Here is a 24,420-nt window from a genome sequence, read left to right as displayed (position 1 = left end):
CTTTAGAGGTTTTGGCTAAGGCATTGTGAATGGTCCTCATTGTCCTAAAGACCCAGCCCAACCCTGTAGCTACTTGGCCCGGCATCACACACACACACACACACACAGCCTTTAGGCTCAAGGGAGGAGGAGGGGGGGGGAAAGGGAAAAAGGGGAGAGTGTGAGAAGGGGACAGAAGGGGGGAGAGAGGCAGGAAAGGGAAAAGGGGGAGAGTGTGAGGAGGTGAGAGGCAGGAAAGGGAAAAGGGGGAGAGTGTGAGGAGGTGAGAGGCAGGAAAGGGAAAAGGGGGAGAGTGTGAGAAGGAGGTGAGAGGCAGGAAAAGGAAAAGGGGGAGAGTGTGAGAAGGAGGTGAGAGGCAGGAAAAGGAAAAGGGGGAGAGTGTGAGGAGGTGAGAGGCAGGAAAGGGAAAAGGGGGAGAGTGTGAGAAGGAGGTGAGAGGCAGGAAAAGGAAAAGGGGGAGAGTGTGAGAAGGAGGTGAGAGGCAGGAAAAGGAAAAGGGGGAGAGTGTGAGAAGGAGGTGAGAGGCAGGAAAAGGAAAAGGGGGAGAGTGTGAGAAGGAGGTGAGAGGCAGGAAAGGGAAAAAGGGGAGAGTGTGAGAAGGAGGTGAGGCAGGAAAGGGAAAAGTGTGAGAAGGGTAGAGAGGCAGGAAAGGGAAAAGTGTGAGAAGGGTAGAGAGGCAGGAAAGGGAAAAGTGTGAGAAGGGTAGAGAGGCAGGAAAGGGAAAAGTGTGAGAAGGGTAGAGAGGCAGGAAAGGGAAAAGTGTGAGAAGGCAGGAAAGGGAAAAGGGGGAGAGTGTGAGAAGGGGGAGAGAGGCAGGAAAGGGGAGAGTGTGAGAAAGGACATTAAGCCAAGCAGCTCTGACTCTTGGCTCCCTCGTCAATGTTATGACAATTATATGCTTGTTGGTTCCCATTGCCATTTGACTCCATGGGAATCCTGGGAGTCTTTCTGATTATTAGAACAAAGCCAGAGTTTCCCTAATTCCATGAGTTACACCCTTATGTATGACTGATATTGCTCCAACTACATCCACACTTTGTTATCCTAATGAGCTGTTGACCAGGGGTTTCTAAAATGAATTAGGCCAAGTCATAACTCTGTACAAATATTCGGAATCGCTTTAAGATAATAGACATGCAGGAAAACACTTGTGTACAGTGCACAAATAAAAAATGTGCAGAAGTTGCACACACCTCCCCCAGCTCACATGGTAGGAGTGAGTATTTAATGTGCAGTGTTTCATGGCCAAGCTGCTGGGAGTTATTCCTGATGTTGTGTTACCTCCCCTCTGGGGAAAGACTGGGGTCTCCAGCACCACACCGCCTGATGGTACTCACAAGGGCATATGCTGCAGTCTGCACGCACGCGCATACACACAGCCTCTCCCTAACACTTGATGCAATCTGTATGGGGCTCAGCCACAGCCTCTCCCTACAGTTCAGTCCATTCCACCCTGCTGAATGGGGCCCTCTGTGCCCTCTCTGAGTCAACCCTTGATAAGTCTTCACCTCCTTCCTTACACACTCACTGGACCACAGGGGAAACTGGGTAACGGGTCATTACTGAGTTGGCAAGATTTTAGTTTAGAAGTTCACCCAAGACCAAGAGGATGTGGGGGCTTGATCTGTGCTCTAAGTCCAGTTAGAAGTGTTTAGATTAGAATCAGTCTTTTTCTGGGTCTAAAACCACAACCTACTTCCACGCACATGTGTGGGAAATCCCAGACCCCTACCCACATTCCATGTCAGAGAAACATGCATGTCGTTACTATGGAATAGCCCATATTACAAACCGTAGCCTACGAATAACAACTAGGACAATGGCTCTGTCTACTCCTTCAGGGCCATTAGGTCTGCTACTCTGCTGAACTGTTCCTCTCAGATAATTATCTCTATGGGATTCTCATGGTGGAAAGTTGATTTGTCTATAACTTTAATTTCACTAGAACTGTTATGCAGTGCTGGGTCATTCCAACCAACACTCTGCCTGGCTTTTCAATTAGAAATGACATTGGATCCTGATGAATGGGCAGATGGATGGGAACTGACCAGGGTTTGTCATGCCATGTTTCTTTTCCCGTCGCTGAGAGGGCAAAGTGACTCATCTAATCTTGGGTTGGTTAGGTTGGCACACTGGCACAGCCCTTCCCTGGTTCTCATTCTCGTCCATTTTCTTTAAAAAAACTCCTACTCCCTCCTCTCCCTCGTCTTTTTAATATCTATCGTTTAATATTTCTTTAATCTGTCCTCTGGTTTTTGTTATTTTTCCTCTGCTTTCCTTCCCTCCCTCTTTCTCATTTTCCACTCCAGCCTCTGAGATAATTTACATCGGGCCGGTCAAAGGTAAGGTTTATCCTGGTCTTCTGTCCTCCCTCTTCCTGCACTGCTTCCCCATTCCCTTACCCACTCACCCCTCAGCTGGAGTGATGTTCTGGTCACCTGCCTAAGCTGTATCCCAAGGAAGCCAGCTGCTGCCCTTGTCACTTGAGGATATCTGCTGACTCAGGTCACGTGATAGGCTTTGCCCCACTCCAACAGGACCAAACTTGCTCCTGTCTTTTTTTGAAAAATATAAAAAAGCTTGGCACACTATGCATTTGTTCTGCTGGAAAGCTCAGCTGTTCACATTTTGCTCAACAGGTACCCTAAAGTAGGGTTTCACAAAGTCTGTCCTGGGACCTCCCCTGGGTGCACGTTTAGTTTTGTCCTAGCACTACACAGCTGACTCAAATAACCAACTCATCATCAATCTTTGATCATTTGAATCAGCTGTGTCGTGTTAGAACAAAAAACAAAATGTCCAGGACCGACTTTGGGAAACGCTGCCCTAAAGAATCAAAATGGAACAGAATAAATGGCTATTAGGGGGATTCTATGTCTACAACACATTCGCCTCATTTCAGATGGACCACCGCCTCCATCCCAAACCCACACAGAAGCCATGTGGTGACACTTTTTTATATGGTAATGAGCCCTCCTAGTTTACATCTAGGCGACAAAGTGCAGTGTGGTCTAGCCGTCCAGACCATACCAGAACCCAGTGAAAGGGGATTAAGGATTAGGAAACGTTAACATAGTCGGTGCCTTCCAGCCTGTGGAAGGCACTATCCCACTGAAAGTCAAAAGGCTGGGAGTAAACACATGAGGCTGCACAACTCTTTTTCTTCTCTAGAGGAGAGGGGGGTAAACTGTAATCAGCTTTCTCTAGATATTTGGGATGTCTCCTGCGACCATATGGGAGAGCAGCACTCTAGCTGACCTTGTTTTCCTCCCTCCCTTCTAGAAACTCTCCATAAACCCTTAGGGGTGGGTTGTTGTGGCCTGGTCCCTGTTCTCATGACCTCTACTGTATTACACACACACACACACACCATTTCCTGTTTGGATTTTGGTTAGTGGTTTGGCCTGCCTGCTTTTTTTAGGCCAGTGGGGACTGGTCAGTGTGTTATGGAAGTATTTAGCTGCCGAAAATCTACTGGAAAGGCAAATGGTACAATAATACATCAGTATCATGTTTGCAATTCCTTTTCCTAAATGGGTGTGCATTTTTTTGACCTAATTGAAATGCAAAAAAAAGATATTGCATTGTCATTTTCATGTTTGAGTATGCATAATATCTGCCAATTTGAAAAATAAATAGCAACGTGTGTTTGATATTTTATCCAGTGCAACACTATCACATTTAAAAATCAAATGTAAATCCTTAAATTATCATTTCTCATGTTTGCCATTACCTTGTTGTGTTAGTATAAATTGTGACAAATTCTCAATTGACAATGCTTTTCCATCCGTGTGGTTGACTGTCAAAATGCAAATTCGATAAATCAATTCTAATTCTTTATTTTGCGATTTAATTTCCTCATTTGTGTTATCGTTTTCGACGTGTTGATTGTCGATCCATTATGGGTGAGTTTTCGGTAACGTGAGGCGGAAGAGGTTGTCTGTGCTTCCTGGCAACAGGGGAGGCTACATGGACATGTGGAGACGAATGGGTTCAGGCTAGTCAGTCGTTCTGATGAGCCCTTCCCAGCTAGCTAGTTTATGCTTGTGGCTAGAAACTTCAGAAAATATTTTAAACTTGTCTACCGAAGCTGGGACTTAAGAGTGTTTTTCATTTAAATTTTTTTTTAATGTCATAGTTATATATATATATTTTTGTGAAAATCACTACAATAAATGTGATTTTAGCTGTCACCCTAGCCTGATATTGGCTACAATTTCAAGCTAGCTATTTCCCTCCTTACTGTGACAAGGGGCAGCGAAGGACTGTGTCCGTGTAGTTGTTGCCGGCTTGCAGCACAAACTCTCTCCATTGAGCAGTGTAGACTGTATCACGGTGACATCCATATGGTTACTACCAATATTACAAGTTATTTATGGTGAAGGCTGCTGTCCGACTCTAAATAAAATAAAGTGGGATGGAACAAATTGGAGATGGTGACCAAATCCAGATGGTGACCAATACTACAAGTTATTCCTCCCTTGCCCATCGAAATAAACATCACTATCATCACTAAAAGGACATTCTACTCCAAAATGAATGAAAATAAATAAATGTACAGTTGAAGTCAGATATTTACATACACTTCGGTTGGAGTCATTAAAACTCGTTTTTCAACCACTCCACATATTTCTTGTTAACCATCTATAGTTTTGGCAAGTCGGTTAGGACATCTACTTTGTTCATGACACAAGTAATTTTTTCCAACAATTGTTTACAGATTATTTCGCTTATAATTCACTATCACAATTCCAGTGGTTCAGAAGTTTACATATACACTAAGTTGACTGTGCCTTTAAAACAGCTTGGAAAATTCCAGAAAATTATGTCATGGCTTTAGAAGCTTCTGATAGGCTAATTGACACCATTTGAGTCAATTGAAGGTGTACCTGTGGATGTATTTCAAGGCCTACCTTCAAACTCAGTGCATCTTTGCTTGACATCATGGGAAAATCAAAAGAAATCAGCCAAGACCTCAGAAAATAATGTGTAGACCTCCACAAGTCTGATTCATCCTTGGGAGCAATTTCCAAATGCCTGAAGGTACCAGGTTCATCTGTACAAACAATATTATGCAAGTATAAACACCATGGGACCACGCAGCCGTCATACCACTCAGGAAGGAGACACGTTCTGTCTCCTATAGATTAACGTACTTTGGTGCGACAAGTGCAAATCAATCCCAGAACAACAGCAAAGAATCTTGTGAAGATGCTGGAGGAAACGGGTACAAAAGTATCTATATCCACAGTAAAACGAGTCCTATATTGACATAACCTGAAAGACTGCTCAGCAAGGAAGAAGCCACTGCTCCAAAACTGCCATAAAAAAGCCAGATTGCAGTTTGCATCTGCACATGGGGACAAATATCGTACTTTTTGAAGAAATGTCCTCTGGTCTGATGAAACAAAAAATATAACTGTTTGGCCATAATGACCATTGTTATGTTTAAAGGAAAAAGGGGGAGGCTTGCAAGCCGAAGAAGAACACCATCCCAACCGCGAAGCACGGGGGTGACAGCATCATGTTGCTTTGCTCTAGGAGGGGCTGGCGCACTTCACAATATAGATGGCATCATGGGCACTGCTGCACTTCACAAAATACATCAATTTCCCTCCTCATGATTCTCTGTGGATATATTGAAGCAACATCTCAAGACATCAGTCAGGAAATTAAAGCTTGGTCGCAAATGGGTCTTCCAAATGGACAATGACCCCAAGCATACTTCCAAAGTTGTGGCAAAATGGCTTAAGGACAACAAAGTCAGGGTATTGGAGTGGCCATCACAAAGCCCTGACCTCAATCCCATAGAAAATGTGTGGGCAGAACTGAAAAGGCGTGTGCGAGCAAGGAGGCCTACAATCCTGACTCAGGCTACCCAAAATGTTTGACCCAAGTTAAACAATTTTAAAGCAATGCTACCAAATACTAATTGAGTTTGTAAACTTTTGACCCACTGGGAATGTGATGATAGAAATAAAAGCTGAAATAAATAATTCTTTCTACTATTATTCTGACATTTCACATTCTTAAAATAAAGTGGTGGTCCTAACTGACCTAAGACAGGTACATTTTACTAGGATTAAAATGTCAGGAATTGTGAAAAACTGAGTTTAAATGTTTTTGGCTTAGGTGTATGTAAACTTCCGACTGCAACTGTATGTGGGCACCATCTCAAATATAGTTTCCACCTCCAGAATGAACCCAATAACACATTTGTTACAATTATTTTAACAGATTGGGCCATGTAAATAGCCTATGCATGGTCCATATTACCAGGTATGCTCTTAGCAATAAACATTATCACCTGTAGCCCGACTGATGCAGCAAAGTGCAAATAAATAGGCTGAAGCTAAGGAGGGGTTGCCTATCTGCATTTACCCTAATGGCCTAAACATATATATTTTTTTCACCTTTATTTAACCAGATAGACCAGTTGAGAACAAGTTCTATTTTACAACTGCGACCTGGCCAAAGCAGTGCAACAAAATCAAACTTCAAAATATATACACTGAGTATACCAAACATATACCAAACATTAGGAATGCCTTCCTAATATTGGATTTCACCCCCTTTCTTTTTGCCCTCAGATCAGCCCCAATTAGTCGTGGCATGGACTCTACAAGGTATCAAAAGCGTTCCACAGGGATGCTGGCCAATGTTGACTCCAATGATTCCCACAGTTGTCAAGCAGGCTGGATGTCTTTTGGGTGGTGGACCGTTCTTGATTCACACGGCAACTGTTGAGCGTGAAAAACCCAGCAGCGTTGCAGTTCTTGACACAAACAGGTGCGACTGGCACCTACTACCATACCCCGTTCAAAGGCACTTAAATCTTTTGTTTTGCCCATTCTCCCTCCGAATGGCACAGATACACAATCCATGTCTCAAGGCTTTAAATTAATTCTTTAACCTGTCTCCTCCCCTTCATCTACACTGATTTGAAGTGGCTTTAACAAGTGACATCAGGCATGAGCTTTCACCTGGTCAGTCTGTCATGGAATGAGCTGCTGTTCTTAATGTTTTGTGTGTGTAATTATTATTATATTTTTCACTTTTTTTTCTTCCACCTCACATTGTTTAATTTTTCAAATTGTCAGGTGTCGTGCATACTCAATCATGAAACTAATAATGCAATATATTACCTTTTTAAATGTAGAATTTTGTCACAAAATATGGATACCCATTTAGGAATAGATATTGCAAACATTATATTGATTTGTCATTTGCCTGTTTAGAATTTAAGGCTGAATTAAGTCACTTAAAGACTTGCATAGTGTATGGGCTGTTACTATGCCCTAACATACTGGCCAAAGCCAGCCAACAGGACATTTCATGGTTTCAGATTGGTTATTTGTTTGTTTTTTGGCAATGGCTTAAATCTGAATAGAACAACATTTTGCATACATACACATCTCTCTCTACACACACTCCCCAACCATACATCCACGTGCATACACTCCTCTACACTCCTCCCTCCAAACACACATCCACCCTTTTTTCCAAAAATGGAACACAAACAAAGCAGAGTGACGCTAGCTTTTGGTACCATGCTGTCTCACTTTGGTGTACCACCCTCCACTGCCCCATCCCTATACCCATATCCCTCCCTATATGCTGCTGGTTGTGCTGTATAGTTTGCCATGTGCACCTCGCAGGTTGTGGACCATGTGACCACGATCGTGTGCAACATCTGCATGCTAAAGCGCATCATAATTCCCTAGCAGCAACAGCAGAGCATCAAGACCACCTATCAGATAGGTGGCGCTACCAGCCACATTGCTGTCAATTGCAGGCTGCAAATGTGTGTTGTGGAACCATGTTCACTTAATTTTTGGAGGTTCTTGTGCTTGGTACCAAATGTGTGTCTTGTAGATTGTTTTGCAGTGGACTGTATTGTGAGCATGTTTTTTTTATCATGTTCAGTATTTTGCAGGTATGGTGATGTATTTTTCTTTGTCTTCATGGATCTCAGTCACACAGTTGGGATCAATGTCAATTCAGGAAGTTAATTGAAATCCCAGTCTAAGAATTGAAAAAATAAATAAATGAATCGTGCTTTTCAGTTTTTTTTAAATTGGAATTTCAATGAATCTCCCAAACTGAAATGGAATTGAACCCAATGTTCCTCAGTCTACCCCAGGGTACTAAACATGTGTTGTCTGGTTTGCAGGGAGCATCTACTCCAGTCCCGGCCTGTACAGTAAGACCATGACCCCCACTTATGACTCCAGAGACGGAAGCCCCCTATCCCCCACTACCGCCTGGTTTGGAGACAGCCCCCTGTCCGAGGGCAATCCCAGCATCCTCGCTGTCAGCCAGCCAATCTCCTCTCCCGATATCCTGGCCAAGCTCTACAAGCCCCAATCCCTCCTGGACAAGGCCAAGATCAACCAGGGCTGGATGGACTCATCCAGGTCTTTGATGGAGCAGGATGTCAAGGAGAATGAGGTGCTCCTCCTGCGGTTTAAATACCATAGCTTCTTCGACCTCAACCCCAAGGTACAGTATGTGGACCGTTCTTTCCATCAAATGAGTCTTTATTAAAAAATGTTTAGGGGGTAGATCAGCTTTAATATTGCAGATAGATTGTGGATTCTATCAACGTAATTGTCTGCATCATTTCCAATCCCCCATTCAGGAAAGTATTCACACCCCTTTAACCACATTGTTACGTTACAGCAGGGGTGTCAAAGTCAAATGGACGGAGGGCCAAATAAAAAAATCAGCTACAAGACGAGGGCCGGACTGTTCGAATGTTCATTGAAAAATTTTTAAATGACGCATATAGTCTAGTGAACCTAATTGAACCTACTGAAAACCTAACAAATATATTACAATATGATCAGATAAATAAAGCAATATTTTCTTATGGCTCTGTCAGTAATCTTTAATTTTCAACAGACACAAAAGACAAATTTCCTTTATATAAATATCCCCATAACATGAACATTAAATGAAAGAAACCGGTATTCAAGGCACCATCAGTAGACTATATTTTCTATTTTAGCAAAAGTGGGCTAAATTTACTTCAAAGAAAAAACAATAATAGCAATTTTCTATCATCCACTCAACTGAAATATTTTTAAAATATAATTGGATTGAAATACAAAAAAATAAAGTGCAAAAATCTATTAATCAAAAACAACACTTTGTTTAAGGAGAAGTAACATGCAGTGAAAACAAATATTACATTTTAACTTTTAAACTTGAACTGAGTAAAAACTCTAAATATGTGATTGCACAGTAATGTTCACTTGTTTGAGGTTGAGGGTGATACTTGGTGGTGTCCCATCTTTTCCACAAGTTCATCAATGTTCGGGGTAAGGCTCTGAGCTGAAGAAATCCTCAGAATTGAGTGGAGGTGTTCAGCAGTAAGTCGACTTCTGTGTGATGTTTTGTTCAGGTTCATCAAAGAAAACAGTTGTTCACACAGGTATGTGCTGCCAAACATAGACAACGTTTGAGCAGCCTGGATGCGCAGCTGGGGCATTGTGCCGGGGAGGAAACGGGCGAACTCCGCAGCACCCACTGCCGCATATTTTGCCCTCAGTGCATCATAGCTTTCCACGTCAACAGCAAATGGGTTACCGAGCAGTTCCAACCTGCTTTTTTGTGCTTCAAAGTCAGCAAATCGGCGTCGAAAGTCAGCGGCAAGCATACCTATTTTATCAGCCAACTGTGTGCTCGGGAACGCACTGGTAGAGAGCTTCTCTTTCATGGTCTGGCAGCTGGGAAAGTGGCTCAAATTTTCTTTCCGCATCTGCGTCTCCCACAGAGTCAGTTTGGTTTTAAATGCCTTCACTGTACTGTACATATCAGAGATGACACGATCCCGACCCTGCAGCTGCAAGTTTATTGCATTCAGATGACTCGTAATGTCACACAGAAAAGCCATTTCACACAGAAACATTTCGTCTCGGAGTTGTGTTGTGTCTTTCCCTTTGCTGTCCAAGAACAGACAAATCTCCTCACGAAGCTCGAAACATCTTTTGAAGCACCTTTCCCTGGCTTAGCCATCGCACCTCTGTGTGATAAGGCAAATCACCATGCTCCGTTTCTAACTCCGTCAGAAATGCCTTGAACTGGCGGTGATTCAAACCTTTGGCTCTGATAAAGTTAACTGTGCGCGTGATGATGCTCATTACATGCTCCATTTTCAAGGCTTTACCGCACAACGCTTCCTGGTGTATGATACAATGATAAGCTGTCAGCTCACCTGTCGCGTTTTCCTCTTGCATCTTTTCCCGTATCTTCGCCACCAGTCCGCTCCTGTGTCCACACATCGCAGGTGCTCCGTCGGTTGTCAAACCCACAAGTTTTTCCCAAGGCAGCTCCATCTCATTTACACATCTTGACACCTCTTCATACAAATCATGCCCCGTAGTTGTGCCATGCATAGGACGTAAAGCCAAAAACTCCTCTGTCACGCTTAGGTTGGAGTCCACTCCGCGGATGAAAATTGACAACTGGGCAATGTCAGAAATGTCGGTGCTCTCATCCACAGCCAAGGAATATGCAATAAAATCTTTTCCCTTTTTCACAAGCTGCTCTTTTAGATTGATGGACAACTGGTCTACTCTCTCGGCAATGGTGTTTCTGCTCAGACTCACATTTAAAAAGAGTTGCCTTTTTTCTGGGCAAACTTCGTCACAAACTTTAATCATGCAGTTTTTGATGAAATCCCCCTCCGTAAATGGCCGGGCTGATTTAGCGATCTCTTCTGCCAAAATAAAACTGGCCTTGACAGCAGCCTGGCCTTGTGATTTGGCTTTTTTGAACAGAGCCTGTCGAGATTTGAGGCCTCGTTTTAATTCCTCTGCCTTTTGTAGCCTTTGTTCCATGTCCATATTCTTGTTTTTGTCCGCGTGTTTCGTTTCATAATGTCGTCTCAGATTATACTCTTTCAGTACCGCCACACTTTCTCCACACAGAAGACACACAGGTTTTCCAGCTACCTTCGTGAACATATACTCCGACTCCCACCTTGTTTGAAACCCCCGGTTCTCAGTATCCACCTTCCGTTTTGCCATTTTTGATGGGTATCTGAAAGTTAATTTTACTGTGATGCTGACGACTGCTGTGCCAATAAATATTGAAATGAAGCAGCCTACTGCTCGGTGCGTCACCTTTGCATTGTGGGAAATGTAGTATTGGTGCGTGTAAAAGATCTGCGGGCTGCCGGCTTGCTGCGGGCCGGTTCTAATAATAAATCAAGATCATCCCAGGGGCCGTAAAAAACCTTCTTGCGGGCCGGATGTGGCCCGCGGGCCTTGACTCTGACATATGTGCGTTACAGCATTATTTTAAAATAGATTAAATACATGTTTTTCCTCATCAATCTACACACTATACCCCATAATGACAAAGCTTTAACAGGTTTTTTAGAAAAACATATACCCTATACCTTGAAATTGAACTCATGTGCATCCTGGTTCCATTGATCATCCTTCAGATGTTTCTACAACTTGACTGGAGTCCACCTGTGGTCAATTGATTTGACATGATTTGGAAAGGCACACACCTGTCTATATAAGGTCCCACAGTTGACAGTGGATGTCGGAGCAAAAACCAAGCCATGTGGTCGAGGGAATGGTCCGTAGAGCTCAGAGAGCAGGATTGTGTGGAGGAACAGATCAGGGGAAGGGTACAAAAATACCCAAACATTTCTGGAGCATTGAAAGTCCTCAAGAACACAGTGGCTCCATCATTCTTAAATGGAAGAAGTTTGGAACCACCAAGACTCTTCCTAGAGCTGGCCGCCCGGCCAAACTGCGCAATCGGGAGAAGGACCTTGGTCAGGCAGGTGACCGAGAACCCTATGATCACTCTGACAGAGCTCCACTGTAGAGATGGGAGAACCTTCCAGAAGAACCATCTCTGCAGCAAATCAAATCAAACTTTATTTGTCACATGTGCTGAATACAAGTGGGGAAGTTACTGTTAAATGCTTACTTACAAGCCCTTAACCAACAGTGCAGTTCAAGAAGAGTTAAGAAAATATTTACCAAATAAACTAAAGTAAAAGAAATTATACAAAGTCACACAATAAAATAACAATACAGAGGCTATATACAGGGGGTACCGAGTCAGTGTGGGGTTACTGGTTAGTTAAGGTAATTTGTACATGTAGGTAGGGGTGAAGTGACTGCATAGATATTAAACCGCGAGTAGCAGCAGTGTACAAAACAAATGGGGGGGGTCAATGTGAAAAGGCCAGTGGCCATTTGATGAATTGTTCCTCAGTCTTATGGCTTGGGGATACCGAGCAGTTGCCATTCCAGGCGGTGATGCAACCTGTCAGGATGCTCTCGATGGTGCAGTAGAACTTTTTGAGGATCATGCCAAATCTTTTCTGTCTCCTGAGGGGGAAAAGGTTTTGTCGTGCCCTCTTTACGACTGTGTTGGTGTGTTACGTTGGTGATGTGGACACCAAGGAACTTGACACTCTCGACCCGCTTGACTACAGCCCTGTCAATGTTTTAGGGGCCTGTTCGGCCCGCCTTTTCCTGTAGTCCCCGATCAGCTCCTTTGTCTTGCTGACACTGAGGGAGAGGTTGTTGTCCTGGCACCACACTGCCATTTCTCTGACCTCCTCCCTATAGGCTGTCTCATCGTTGTCGGTGATCAGGCTTACCACTGTTGTCGTCAGCAAACTTATGATGGTGTTGGAGTCATGTTTGGCAACGCAGTTATGGGTGAACAGGGAGTACAGAAAGGGACTAAGTACACACCCCTGAGGAGCCCCAGTGTTCAGGATCAGGGTGGCAGACGTGTTGTTGTCTACCCTTACCACCTGGGTGCGGCCCATCAAAGTCCAGGATCCAGTTGCAGAGGGAGGTGTTTAGTCCTAGTGCCCACAAAGCTCATTACTATGCTAAGGACCCTATGGTGTTGAACCCTGAGCTGTAGTCAATGAACAGCATTCTCACATAGGTGTTCCTTTTGTCCAGGTAGGAAGGGCAGTGTGGAGTGCGATCGGAATCTGTTGGGGCGGTATGCGATTTGGAGTGGGACTAGGGTATCTGGCAGGATGCTGTTTATGTGAGCCATGACCAGCCTTTCAAAGCACTTCATGGCTACCGACGTGAGTGCTACGGGGCGGTAATAATTTAGGCAGGTTACCTTCGCTTCCCTGGGCACAGGGACTATGGTGTACTACTTGTCACATGTAGGTATTACAGACTCTGTCAGGGAGAGGTTGAAAATGTCAGTGAAGACACGTGCCAGTTGGTCCGCGCATGCTTTGAGTACACATCCTGGGAATCAGTCTGGCCCCCTCGGCTTTGTGAATGTTGACCTGTTTAAAGGTCTTGCTCCCATCGGCTACCGAGAGCGTTATCACACAGTCATCCAGAACAGCTGGTGCTCTTGTGCATGCTTCAGTCTTGCTTGTCTCTTTAGTTCGTCTGGTAGGCTTACGTCACTGGGTAGCTCGCCTCTGCGTTTTCCTTTGTAGTCCGTAATAGTTTTCACACCCTGCACATCCGATGAGCGTCAGAGCTGGTGTAGTAGGATTCAATCTTAATCCTGTATTGACGCTTTGCTTGTTTGATGGTTCGTCTGAGGCCATAGCGGGATTTCTTAAAAGCTTCCAGATTAGTGTCCCGCTCATTGAAAGCACTCCTCAAATCAGGTCTCAGGTCTCCTCAGTAAAAGGCATATGACAGCCCGCTTGGAGTTTGTTGAAATGCACCCACAGACACTTGGAGCAGGAGAAACAGAATTCTCTGGTCTGCTGAATCCAAGGATGAACTCTTTGGCCTGAATGCCAAGCGTCACGTCTGGGGGAAGCATGGCACCGTCCCTATGGTGAAGCATGGTGGAGGCAGCATCATACTGTGAGGATGTTTTTCAGCGGCAGGTACTCGGAGACTAGTCAAGATCGAGGGAAAGCTGAACGGAGCAAAGTACAGCGAGCTCCTTGATGAAAACCTGCTCCAGAGCACTCAGGACCTCAGACTGGGGTGATCCAAATTGCGGATTTAAAATAGAAAATTAATCGTCAGCATACAATGACACCTTTTGTTTTTAAACCCTGCCTTCTAGTCCCTTGATATTATTGTTGGATCTGATTTTAATAGCTAACAATTCGATAGCCATAATAAATAGATTAGCGGACAGCCTTGTTTTACTCCTCTTGACAATTTAATACTTTCTGAGAAGTAGACATTATTTACTATTTTACACTTAGAGTTACTATACATAACTTTAACCCATTGCATAAGAGATTCTCCAAAATTAAAATAGTCCTGGCATTTATATATAAATTCCAGTCATACTTCATCAAAGGCCTTTTCAAAGTCAGCTTTGAATACCGGGCCTGGTTTCCCAGATTCTTCATAGTGTTCTATTGTTTCCGGTACTTGTCGTATATTATCTCCAATGTACTGTCATGTGTAAAAAAAAAAAAAATAAACTGTCTGATAGATGAATAATATCCGACAATACCTTTAATTCTATACGCCATGCATTTTGCTAGGATTTTGGCATCACAACACAAGTGTAAGTTGTCTCCAGTTTTTTTTTTTTAGGTTGACTGGATCTTTATATTTACCATCTGGGTCCTGTTTCAGTAATGGCGAAATCATAGCTTCTTGCTGAGTATCTGATAGTCTATAATTGTTTTATAGGAGTGGTTAAAACATGTTAATGCCACATTTAAACATGCGCACACACACACAACTCCCCACCAGCCTTCAGCATCTGCAGCTGACAGATTTTGGGAGGTGTGGAGAGGAGGAAGTACCCCTCTGGGCTGTCCTGTTTTCTCAGCTGGACTGTCTCGGAGTGCTTTGTGTGTGGATCTGTGCTTGTGCAGAGACAGGCTTGGTGCCAGGGCTAACAGTATTTGTTCTCCCCCTGCAGTATGATGCCATCCGGGTGAACCAGCTCTATGAGCAGGCCAAGTGGGCCATCCTGCTGGAGGAAATAGAGTGCACCGAGGAGGAGATGATGATGTTTGCTGCCCTGCAGGTGAGACCTGTGTAATGTATGTTTGTCTGTTTGTGCGTGTGTGTAGGGATCATGTTAATTGGCCTGATTGAGGACTGCAGTAGTTATCTTCTCCATGGTCTCACTGCCTGATGAACGGAAGAACAGCAAATTATTTGAATGTGCGTGTTGTCCACTGTTGACACTGACGTGGTGGGTGACTGGTCTGCTTCAAATCAAATTTTATTGGTCACATACACATGGTTAGCAGATGTTAATGCGAGTGTAGCGAAATGCTTGTGCTGCTAGTTCCGACTAGTTCCGACTTGTGCTGCTAGTTCCGAGTAATATCTAACAGGTAATCTAACAATTCCACAACAACTACCTAATACAGACAAATCTAATTTAAGGGATGGAATAAGAATATGTACATATAAATATATGGGTGAGGGATGACCGAGCGGCATAGGCAAGATGGTATAGAATACAGTATATACTTATGAGATGAGTAATGCAAGATATGTAAACATTATTAAAGTGACTAGTGATCCATTTATTAAAGTGGCCAATGATTTTGAGACCTGTATATAGGCAGCAGCCTCTGTGTCAGTGATGGCTGTTTAACAGTCTGATGGCCTTGAGATAGAAGGTCCCAGCTTTGAGGCACCTGTACTGACCACCTCGCCTTCTGGATGGTCGCGGGGTGAACAGGCAGTGGCTCGGGTGGTTGTTGTTTTCTTTTTGGCCTTCCTGTGACATCGGGTGCTGTAGGTGTCCAGGAGGGCAGGTAGTTTGCCCCCGGTGATGCGTTGTGCTGACCGCACCACCCTCTTGAGAGCCTTGCAGTTGTGGGCGGTGCAGTTGCCATACCAGCCCGACAGGATGCTCTCAATTGTGCATCTGTAAAAGTTTGAGGGTTTTAGGTGACAAGCCAAATTTCTTCAGCCTCTTGAGGTTGAAGAGGCGCTGTTGCTCCTTCTTCAACACACTGTGTGGGTGGATCATTTCAGTGTGTCTGTGATGTGTATACTGAGAAACTTAACCTTCCACCTTTGCAGCAGTACACAGAAACATGGTCCCCCTGATAACTGTATGCAAGGCTGTATGCTTGCACGGAGCAACTACAATTAAACCAAATGATCCTGTCTGTGATGCCTTGGCTCTAGAAACAACCCATTCCAGATACAGTGCCTTGCGAAAGTATTCGGCCCCCTTGAACTTTGCGACCTTTTGCCACATTTCAGGCTTCAAACATAAAGATATAAAACTGTATTTTTTTGTGAAGAATCAACCAGAAGTGGGACACAATCATGAAGTGGAACGACATTTATTGGATATTTCAAACTTTTTTAACAAATCAAAAACTGAAAAATTGGGCGTGCAAAATTATTCAGCCCCCTTAAGTTAATACTTTGTAGCGCCACCTTTTGCTGCGATTACAGCTGTAAGTCGCTTGGGGTATGTCTATCAGTTTTGCACATCGAGAGACTGACATTTTTTCCCATTCCTCCTTGCAAAACAGCTCGAGCTCAGTGAGGTTGGATGGAGAGCATTTGTGAACAGCAGTTTTCAGTTCTTTCCACAGATTCTCGATTGGATTCAGGTCTGGACTTTGACTTGGCCATTCTAACACCTGGATATGCTTATTTTTGAACCATTCCATTGTAGATTTTGCTTTATGTTTTGGATCATTGTCTTGTTGGAAGACAAATCTCCGTCCCAGTCTCAGGTCTTTTGCAGACTCCATCAGGTTTTCTTCCAGAATGGTCCTGTATTTGGCTCCATTTCAATATTATCGCCTGCACAGTGCTCCTTGGGATGTTTAAAGCTTGGGAAATCTTTTTGTATCCAAATCCGGCTTTAAACTTCTTCACAACAGTATCTCGGACCTGCCTGGTGTGTTCCTTGTTCTTCATGATGCTCTCTGCGCTTTTAACGGACCTCTGAGACTATCACAGTGCAGGTGCATTTATACGGAGACTTGGTTACACACAGGTGGATTGTATTTATCATCATTAGTCATTTAGGTCAACATTGGATCATTCAGAGATCCTCACTGAACTTCTGGAGAGAGTTTGCTGCACTGAAAGTAAAGGGGCTGAATAATTTTGCACGCCCAATTTTTCAGTTTTTGATTTGTTAAAAAAGTTTGAAATATCCAATAAATGTCGTTCCACTTCATGATTGTGTCCCACTTATTGTTGATTCTTCACAAAAAAATACAGTTTTATATCTTTATGTTTGAAGCCTGAAATGTGGCAAAAGGTCGCAAAGTTCAAGGGGGCCGAATACTTTCGCAAGGCACTATACCTGCCATTGAAGATGGTTAGACTAGACACGTCAATGACACTTTAGACTTGTTCAAGTGCTGTTCAACACCATAGTTAACTGCTGTGGATGTATTGATTATGTCACTGCTTCTTTTATACAAGTTGTGTAATATAAAAGGAATAGTGAAGAGCGGGAAGGACAGTGAAGGTATGATTTTGGGGGGGTGTGGGGATCCGAGTCTCGTGTCCCTTTGGGTTGCCCCCTGAGTACAGGGCAGCCCTGCTATTTCCGATCCTCGTAAAGCGTGAGGGACAGGACATGGGGACGCCAGTGTGTCCTCTCTCCAACGGGTAATTTTAGAGTAGCCACCGGACTCACCCCACTGGAGGGATCACTCCAACCCAACCTGTAATCTCCTACACATTCCTCAATATCCCCAATTACACTGAAAGGTGACACTGCTAGGGTCTTCAACAGGAGCCGAGGTGTTTATTAATACTTCATTGGTTGTCGGTTTAGTGGTTCATCCCCCCCTGAAGAGATGCTCAAGATGCTAATCTGTAGTGTGTTTGGATTAGCAGCTAGCCTGTCTGTTAGCGCCACTATCTATCGTTATCTCTTGCTAAGTTAATGGTAGCTGTGACAGTCATGGCTAAGGTGTCACTGAGGAGATCAGGCAGGAAGAGAAGGGGTGGGTTTATTACAGTAAGAGTTGAATGGTCTCTTTGTCCAGGGATTCTGCCTATCACCTGGATATGTCCGTGTGGCTAAGTATAGCGATTAGCCTGCCATGTTCAGCACAGTAAACATGACTGTATTTGGGGGATAAAGGTCCAGGGCATGCCTGTTAGCCCACTACCCCCAACGCCAACCCTACACATACAAAACATATGCGCTAGAAATACACATGTACGCACCAGAAACACACACACACCATCCCCCTCTTCCCCAGTGTCAGTAGAGCGTGGGCGTCAGAGATGGTGACATGGAGGGAGAAGCCTTTGTCCTACATTCTGAAACCCTAGCTGGCTATGGCCACAGAAGTGCAGTGTGTCCTGAAATATGCCTCTCTTTTCCTCTCCCTCTACCTCTCTCTCACCCCCACACTGTCTCTCTAACTCACTCGCTCCCTCTAGGCAGCTGTTCATTCATATTGAGGAGGAGGAGGTGGGGGGGGGTTGACAGTATAAATACAGTTTGTCAACAAGTTGGTCTTAGTGTTGTTGAGGCATAGGGGGGGTAGACCAGACCAGAACGAACATAACATGGTGAGACTGGCTCTATGTTGGTCCAGAGGATAATATGAATGAATGGCCAGGCCAGAGACTCCCAATATAACAAACAGGATTCTGACCAAACTAGATGGTATTTCCATTGTGAATCAATGCAGAAATGCTGCACGCAATGTCCCAAGTCTGCACTACTCACATGTGCTCCAAGTAAAGACACGTTTACAGTCACTAATTTCACCAACTAAATACCCCCCCCCCCCCCCCCCCCCCCCCCCTCTTTACTCACTTCAAAGTAATTATTGTTAATCAACAGTTAGTGCTTCATGGTACTCACTTCTACAACACCCAAAGAAACTCAAAAGTATTTATTGGACAAGCAGGTATTTTTTTGTGTTTTGACCACTTTACCACTTCATATGCTATGAAAGGGACGAGGAAATCACTACCAATGTACACAGAAACGGACGCCAGTGGAGCAAACCAGAAAAGTTACATTACCAGTAATGACATTCACAATATCAAACAGGAGACTGGTTTTGACACATTATTCACAGTCATGGCATATAATGTAAAGGACTGTTGGCTAAACATTAGTCCCTTTTCTCTATCTCTCTCCCCCAGTACCACATCAACAAGCTGTCCATCATGTCGTCAGACAACCACATGAACAACAGTGAGAAGGAGGTGGACGAGGTGGACGCTGCCCTGTCAGACCTGGAGATCACCCTGGAGGGAGGCAAGACCTCCAACACCCTGGTACTATACCTTACTGTCCTATACTAACCCCAACCCTAACCCTGTCAGACCTGGAGATCACCCTGGTACTACACCTTACTGTCCTATACTAACCCCAACCCTAACCCTGTCAGACCTGGAGATCACCCTGGAGGGAGGCAAGACCTCCAACACCCTGGTACTATACCTTACTGTCCTATACTAACCCCAACCCTAACCCTGTCAGACCTGGAGATCACCCTGGAGGGAGGCAAGACCTCCAACACCCTGGTACTACACCTTAGTGTCCTATACTAACCCTAACCCTGTCAGACCTGGAGATCACCCTGGTACTACACCTTACTGTCCTATACTAACCCTAACCCTGTCAGACCTGGAGATCACCCTGGTGCTACACCTTACTGTCTTATACTAACCCCAACCCTAACCCTGTCAGACCTGGAGATCACCCTGGTACTACACCTTACTGTCCTATACTAACCCTAACCCTGTCAGACCTGGAGATCACCCTGGTGCTACACCTTACTGTCTTATACTAACCCCAACCTTAACCCTGTCAGACCTGGAGATCACCCTGAAGGGAGGCAATACCTCAATACACTGGTACAACTACTGCACTTTACCGTAAAACACACTAGTTATGCAGTTTACTGTACTTTACCTCAATGATACTCTAGAGGTACATTCAATTAGAGCAAATGTTATTGGGCACATCCAGAGTGGCATATTATGGTTGAATCGGAATGTTAAATTCAAATCTCTCTACCATCATATTTACGCCAATATGACACCAATGTAGATGAAAATTTGAGGTACACAACACACCTCTCGTCATAATCCATCCGGCCGTTACCGAGAACCACTATACTGGATTGTTGACGGGGTCTTGTTAGTATTACGGTTGTCAGAATTATTTTTGCCCAAACCTAGCTCAAGTTCTAGACGTCAGATTAAAACGAGGCTACAGCGTCCATATGGTGACCATTAGACTTAGATCCATTTAGACTGGATAAGTTAATAGGCACTACATGCACATTTCTGCCCAATAAAAATCAATGTGCTACCTTTTTTTTTCTGACAATTCATTTCTGACAATGCTAATATTTTTTTGCCAAATCTCAGAGTTCTAAAACCGGGGCTGCGGTCAAAACACTTAGAAGACACACCCTCGTCCACTTACTCTTCTTATGCCCTTGGGGAATCGCCGTTGCCATCTTGGAGGGTGGTCCAAATGATTAGACAAGCAAGGGAAGTTTTCAACGTAAGTCCCTCAGCCCCCGTTTTTAGTCGGCTTTGTGAGTGTACAATTATATTCACTCTGGGGCCTGAAACTCCACATAATTCAATTTGCGACGATTGTACATCCACTAAGGAAAGTCTCAGAAAACGTAAAAACAACAGCAATGGAGAAGTCGACATACCGTAAACTCGTACATCGCCTTGGTCCGTACAATTGCCCTTATTTTAGCACCCCAAAACGTAATACTTCCAGATCAACAGTAATGTCCATACCATTGTAAAGCACAATTTCTCCCCTTTCCAACAGAATCAATTACATGACCTAAACGCTGCCCATTTCTGCATAATTCAAGCAGGCAATAAGCCCCGTCGGGTCTTTTTAAAAATGGCAGGTGGGGAAGCTAAACTAATGCGTGATAGTGAGAAGGAGAGATGTTGTATGTTTTTTTTCACTCGATCTGTCCAACTTATCACCTTATCGCCTTTAAAATGTAAATAAAACACAGAGTTTATATAATGTGTCATTACATACCTATATGAAGGTTTGTGTCGAATTTCAATCGGGTTTTTAGGGTGGTTAAGTGATCTTCGAAGTTAACAGCGGCTTTGAGAATGATGATCGCATGCAATGATGACGAAAAAAATGACTAGGTATCCCCCCCTTACCCTCGTCACTGTCCATTTCTTGTTTCTAAAGGATGAGAGAAGTGCTACACCTGGTGGAGAGAGATTGTAAGACAGAAATAGTTGCTTGATGCGTGCTGTACGTTACGACATGACACGTCACGATGTAATGGAGGGTCAGTTTTTTCAACTTTTCTCCAATACTATAGAGCCATTACCATGTCGATCAACGCTTGAATAGAAACCTAGTTCACACCCCCGATTTTGACGTCAACACAGTCGCTACAGTCCCATTAGTTTTCTTTGAAGCCTCGTTTGAATGTTGCAGTTGCACGGAATGGGGTGCGTTTACGTTACAAGTGTAAGTAAAAACGAATGCAAATAAGTTTGAAATTGTGCTACTGCTACTAATGCACATGACGGCACAAACACGTCACATAAATATATATTTTTTAAAATCTTTTGGAAATTGTAGAAATAAAACATTTTCCTCCTTCGGAAGTTCCAGCTAGGCAGGCTAACGTTATTTAATTTGATAGCTATCATACAGTAGGTGAATAATAATATATTTAATATACATAGACATGCACTCATAATTGACATGTGTGCATGTGTGCATGCATATAAAGCACACACACAAGCTACCGGTGGCTGAAAACACAATCGTCACAGGATAAACGAGTGACGAATTTCCCGTCAAGGATGGTCCATTTAAAAATAATTCCTTCCTCCCTTGCCCTGCAAGTGTATACTTGTCAGACATCATGATACGTCATCAGAAGTGTCCACAAAATGTGAGGGCTGTGAGTGGCTTTGGACCGCAGCCCGGGTAGAGCAACTTGACTAGTTGAAAGCTAGCAGCTGTAGCTAGTTAGCTAGCTTACACCAGTTGGACGAGAAGCAAAAGGAAGGTAGCTAGGTATATTTTGCTATGGAGGGTTTTTCATATGGCTGAAATCATCTGTGTGATATCCATTTAAATAGTGTTAAGTTGATGTATCTATAACAGGGTTCGTAGCGTAACGGTTGGCATCACTGCCCTGGGATTTGAAGGTCCTGGGTTCACCTACCGGAGGGGATATTTTGACCATTCTCTGTCGCGTATAGATTTTGACCCCCCCCCCTTCCCAAAACATGCACTCCATCCCTACAGTACAAATGCACACAATAAATTGCACAGGTTGTAAACGTTTCCTTTTCTGACGCCACTTTCTTTTGAGAAGCAAAGAAATTTGTCAAGCTGGCCTGGGTGGAGCTGAAAACTGACTTGCTCATCTTCAGCATATTGTACACTATCAGTAGTACTTAAGCAGCCTATGTTCTCTTCCAAATGAGTACTCCCATCTGTTTTCATATTTATAGTGCCATTTACAAATGTGTGCTCTTTTACTGCCGTTGGACAGCTGTGTAGAGCATTACTAAGAGCATTTGTAAGCTAAAGGATTTAGCTTGCCAATCCAATGTCAGATTTGTAAACATGTGTTCTTAAAAGTGTTTTGTACTTGTCTATTGACTTTGTATTTTACAGGTGTTTCTCAGCAGTTTGCCACAGTGTTTGTATCAGGAGTTACCAAGATTGCTGTTGACAAGCCACAGGGTTAGGCTTTTTTTGTTCAAGCCCCGTGCTACCACACCTGATTTTACTACTCTGCTGTTGATCAAGACCTCAACTGTTCATCGAGACCTTGAATAGTACAGTCAGGTGTGGTAGAACTGTGCTTGAACAATAAATCCGGCATAACCCTGTAGCTCTTAAAGAGCAATTATGGCCATCCCTGAACTATATCTGATGAATATACGATTGTACATTGTATATTTTGTAATAACTCAATATTGTTTACAGGTAATGTAGTATCCTACTAGGCCTTTCTTCAGTAGACTTTAAAGTACATTTTCATGTTAATAGGTACATGTTGATTATTTTGTGTTTTTTCCAGTAACTTTCTCGTTTTTATTGTTACACGAGATCAGTGAAAAATAATTCAGTTTACACCATATATTATCTTAAATGGGTTTCTGGTTTTTCGCTTCCCTCTGGAAAATCAGCTGTTAATATAAAATAAATACTAATAACTACATTATTTCAGTTGCCATTTGTCATTATTGTGTACTTTTACTTTACTTTTATTGCTATGTTTTGCTGTATTATAATGTTGTGAAATAGTGTTGTATAAGCACCTTCTGGTGTAAAAACCATGGCAATTAGTCAGGTTGTATGAGAAGGTTTGAATCCTAAGCAACCTGCCTACACATTATTTGTATTACAATAAACCAGCATAGCTACTATAGTACATTAGGTCAAAGCTGTGTGCTGGAAAACCGTAGAGCATCGGTGAAGTACGTGGTGTACGTTTCCTTTTTTGGCTTCAGACCAATGACTACTTCTCACTTAAAACATTTTTTTTTTTAGTTTGACTAGGGTCTGGGTGAGAACTTCACTGCAAGGCAAAAAGCTACTTCAGAAGGTGTACGTTCTAATGATGTATATAAAGACTAGAATGCTGATGCTATGTGTTGGTCAGTGAGAGGCTTTAAAGCCACCGGTTGGCCATATTGGCACTCCCCAGTAATAGCGGTCCTCCACAAGAATGAATGGAATTCTACAGTATTTCAATTAAATATTTAAAGGATAAAATGACGTGCATTTAAGTATTTTGTTGTAGTGGGGACTGTAACATTAACACTTTCTAACAATTATACTTTAAGGAGAATGTTATATATTTGATTATTTCTATGTTTAGCTCACATAATATAATTTAAAAGTATGCATTAGGTGTCTGTAATATAATAAATGTGGTAAAAACACATGTAGACATTAAGACATTTCTATAGCTTCCAAAATAGTTTTTTACAACGGTGGGGAAGTGCCAAGATGGAGGTACGGTGGCTTAAAAACAGCACCCCCTGTCAGTTATCTAGTGTATGTATATATATATATATAAATTATTGGTCAATTCTGAATGGGTAGTGGGTATCACATGATTTGGCCATTGTTAAAACTGTCTGCCCCAACCAACTGAAGTTTAAACAGCTTATCTGAGGAAGTTGAAGCTTGATTAACTAACTGTTTTCTTTTATATGCAACTCTGAGCAATGACATTGCAAACATAGAAAGTCAAACTTGAGGTCATTGTTAAAGTTGTGCTTTATAATCCTGTCCTTGTCCTTTCTCAATAATAACCATTCAACCAGCACTAAACATGTTTGTTCCTCTCTTCCTCTCAGGGTGATATCACGTCCATTCCCGAACTGGCTGACTACGTCAAAGTCTTCAAGTAAGTTCAACAACTGCTTCCGTGGTAGAAGTTGTCTTAATCACAGATCTAGGATCAGTGTATCATCCTGAAATCCATTAGGGGGAAATTCTAAACTGACCTTAGAATAG

At 43.2% G+C, this 24,420-nt stretch overlaps 1 protein-coding gene across 8 annotated transcripts in view; it reads left to right on the top strand.

The window, feature by feature from the left end:
* Positions 1 to 24,420, top strand: part of LOC139375105 (fermitin family homolog 2) — an 88,054-nt gene that overhangs the window by 55,694 nt on the left and 7,940 nt on the right. For 4 of the 8 annotated variants that reach the window (XM_071116568.1, XM_071116566.1, XM_071116567.1 and 1 more), the window contains exons 5-9: positions 2,310 to 2,342; positions 8,174 to 8,502; positions 14,869 to 14,976; positions 19,059 to 19,193; positions 24,261 to 24,310. In XM_071116568.1, coding sequence (XP_070972669.1) covers positions 2,310 to 2,342; positions 8,174 to 8,502; positions 14,869 to 14,976; positions 19,059 to 19,193; positions 24,261 to 24,310 — 655 coding nt within the window. The remainder of the gene's footprint in view (positions 1 to 2,309; positions 2,343 to 8,173; positions 8,503 to 14,868; positions 14,977 to 19,058; positions 19,194 to 24,260; positions 24,311 to 24,420) is intronic. The other 4 variants (XM_071116573.1, XM_071116571.1, XM_071116572.1 and 1 more) reach the window with 1 other exon arrangement.

The sequence above is a fragment of the Oncorhynchus clarkii genome, chromosome 19, assembly GCF_045791955.1.
Source record: "Oncorhynchus clarkii lewisi isolate Uvic-CL-2024 chromosome 19, UVic_Ocla_1.0, whole genome shotgun sequence".
Lineage (NCBI taxonomy): Eukaryota > Metazoa > Chordata > Actinopteri > Salmoniformes > Salmonidae > Oncorhynchus > Oncorhynchus clarkii.
The sequence above is the reverse complement of the archived record's forward strand: the minus strand, read 5'-3'. Positions and strand labels throughout refer to the sequence as shown.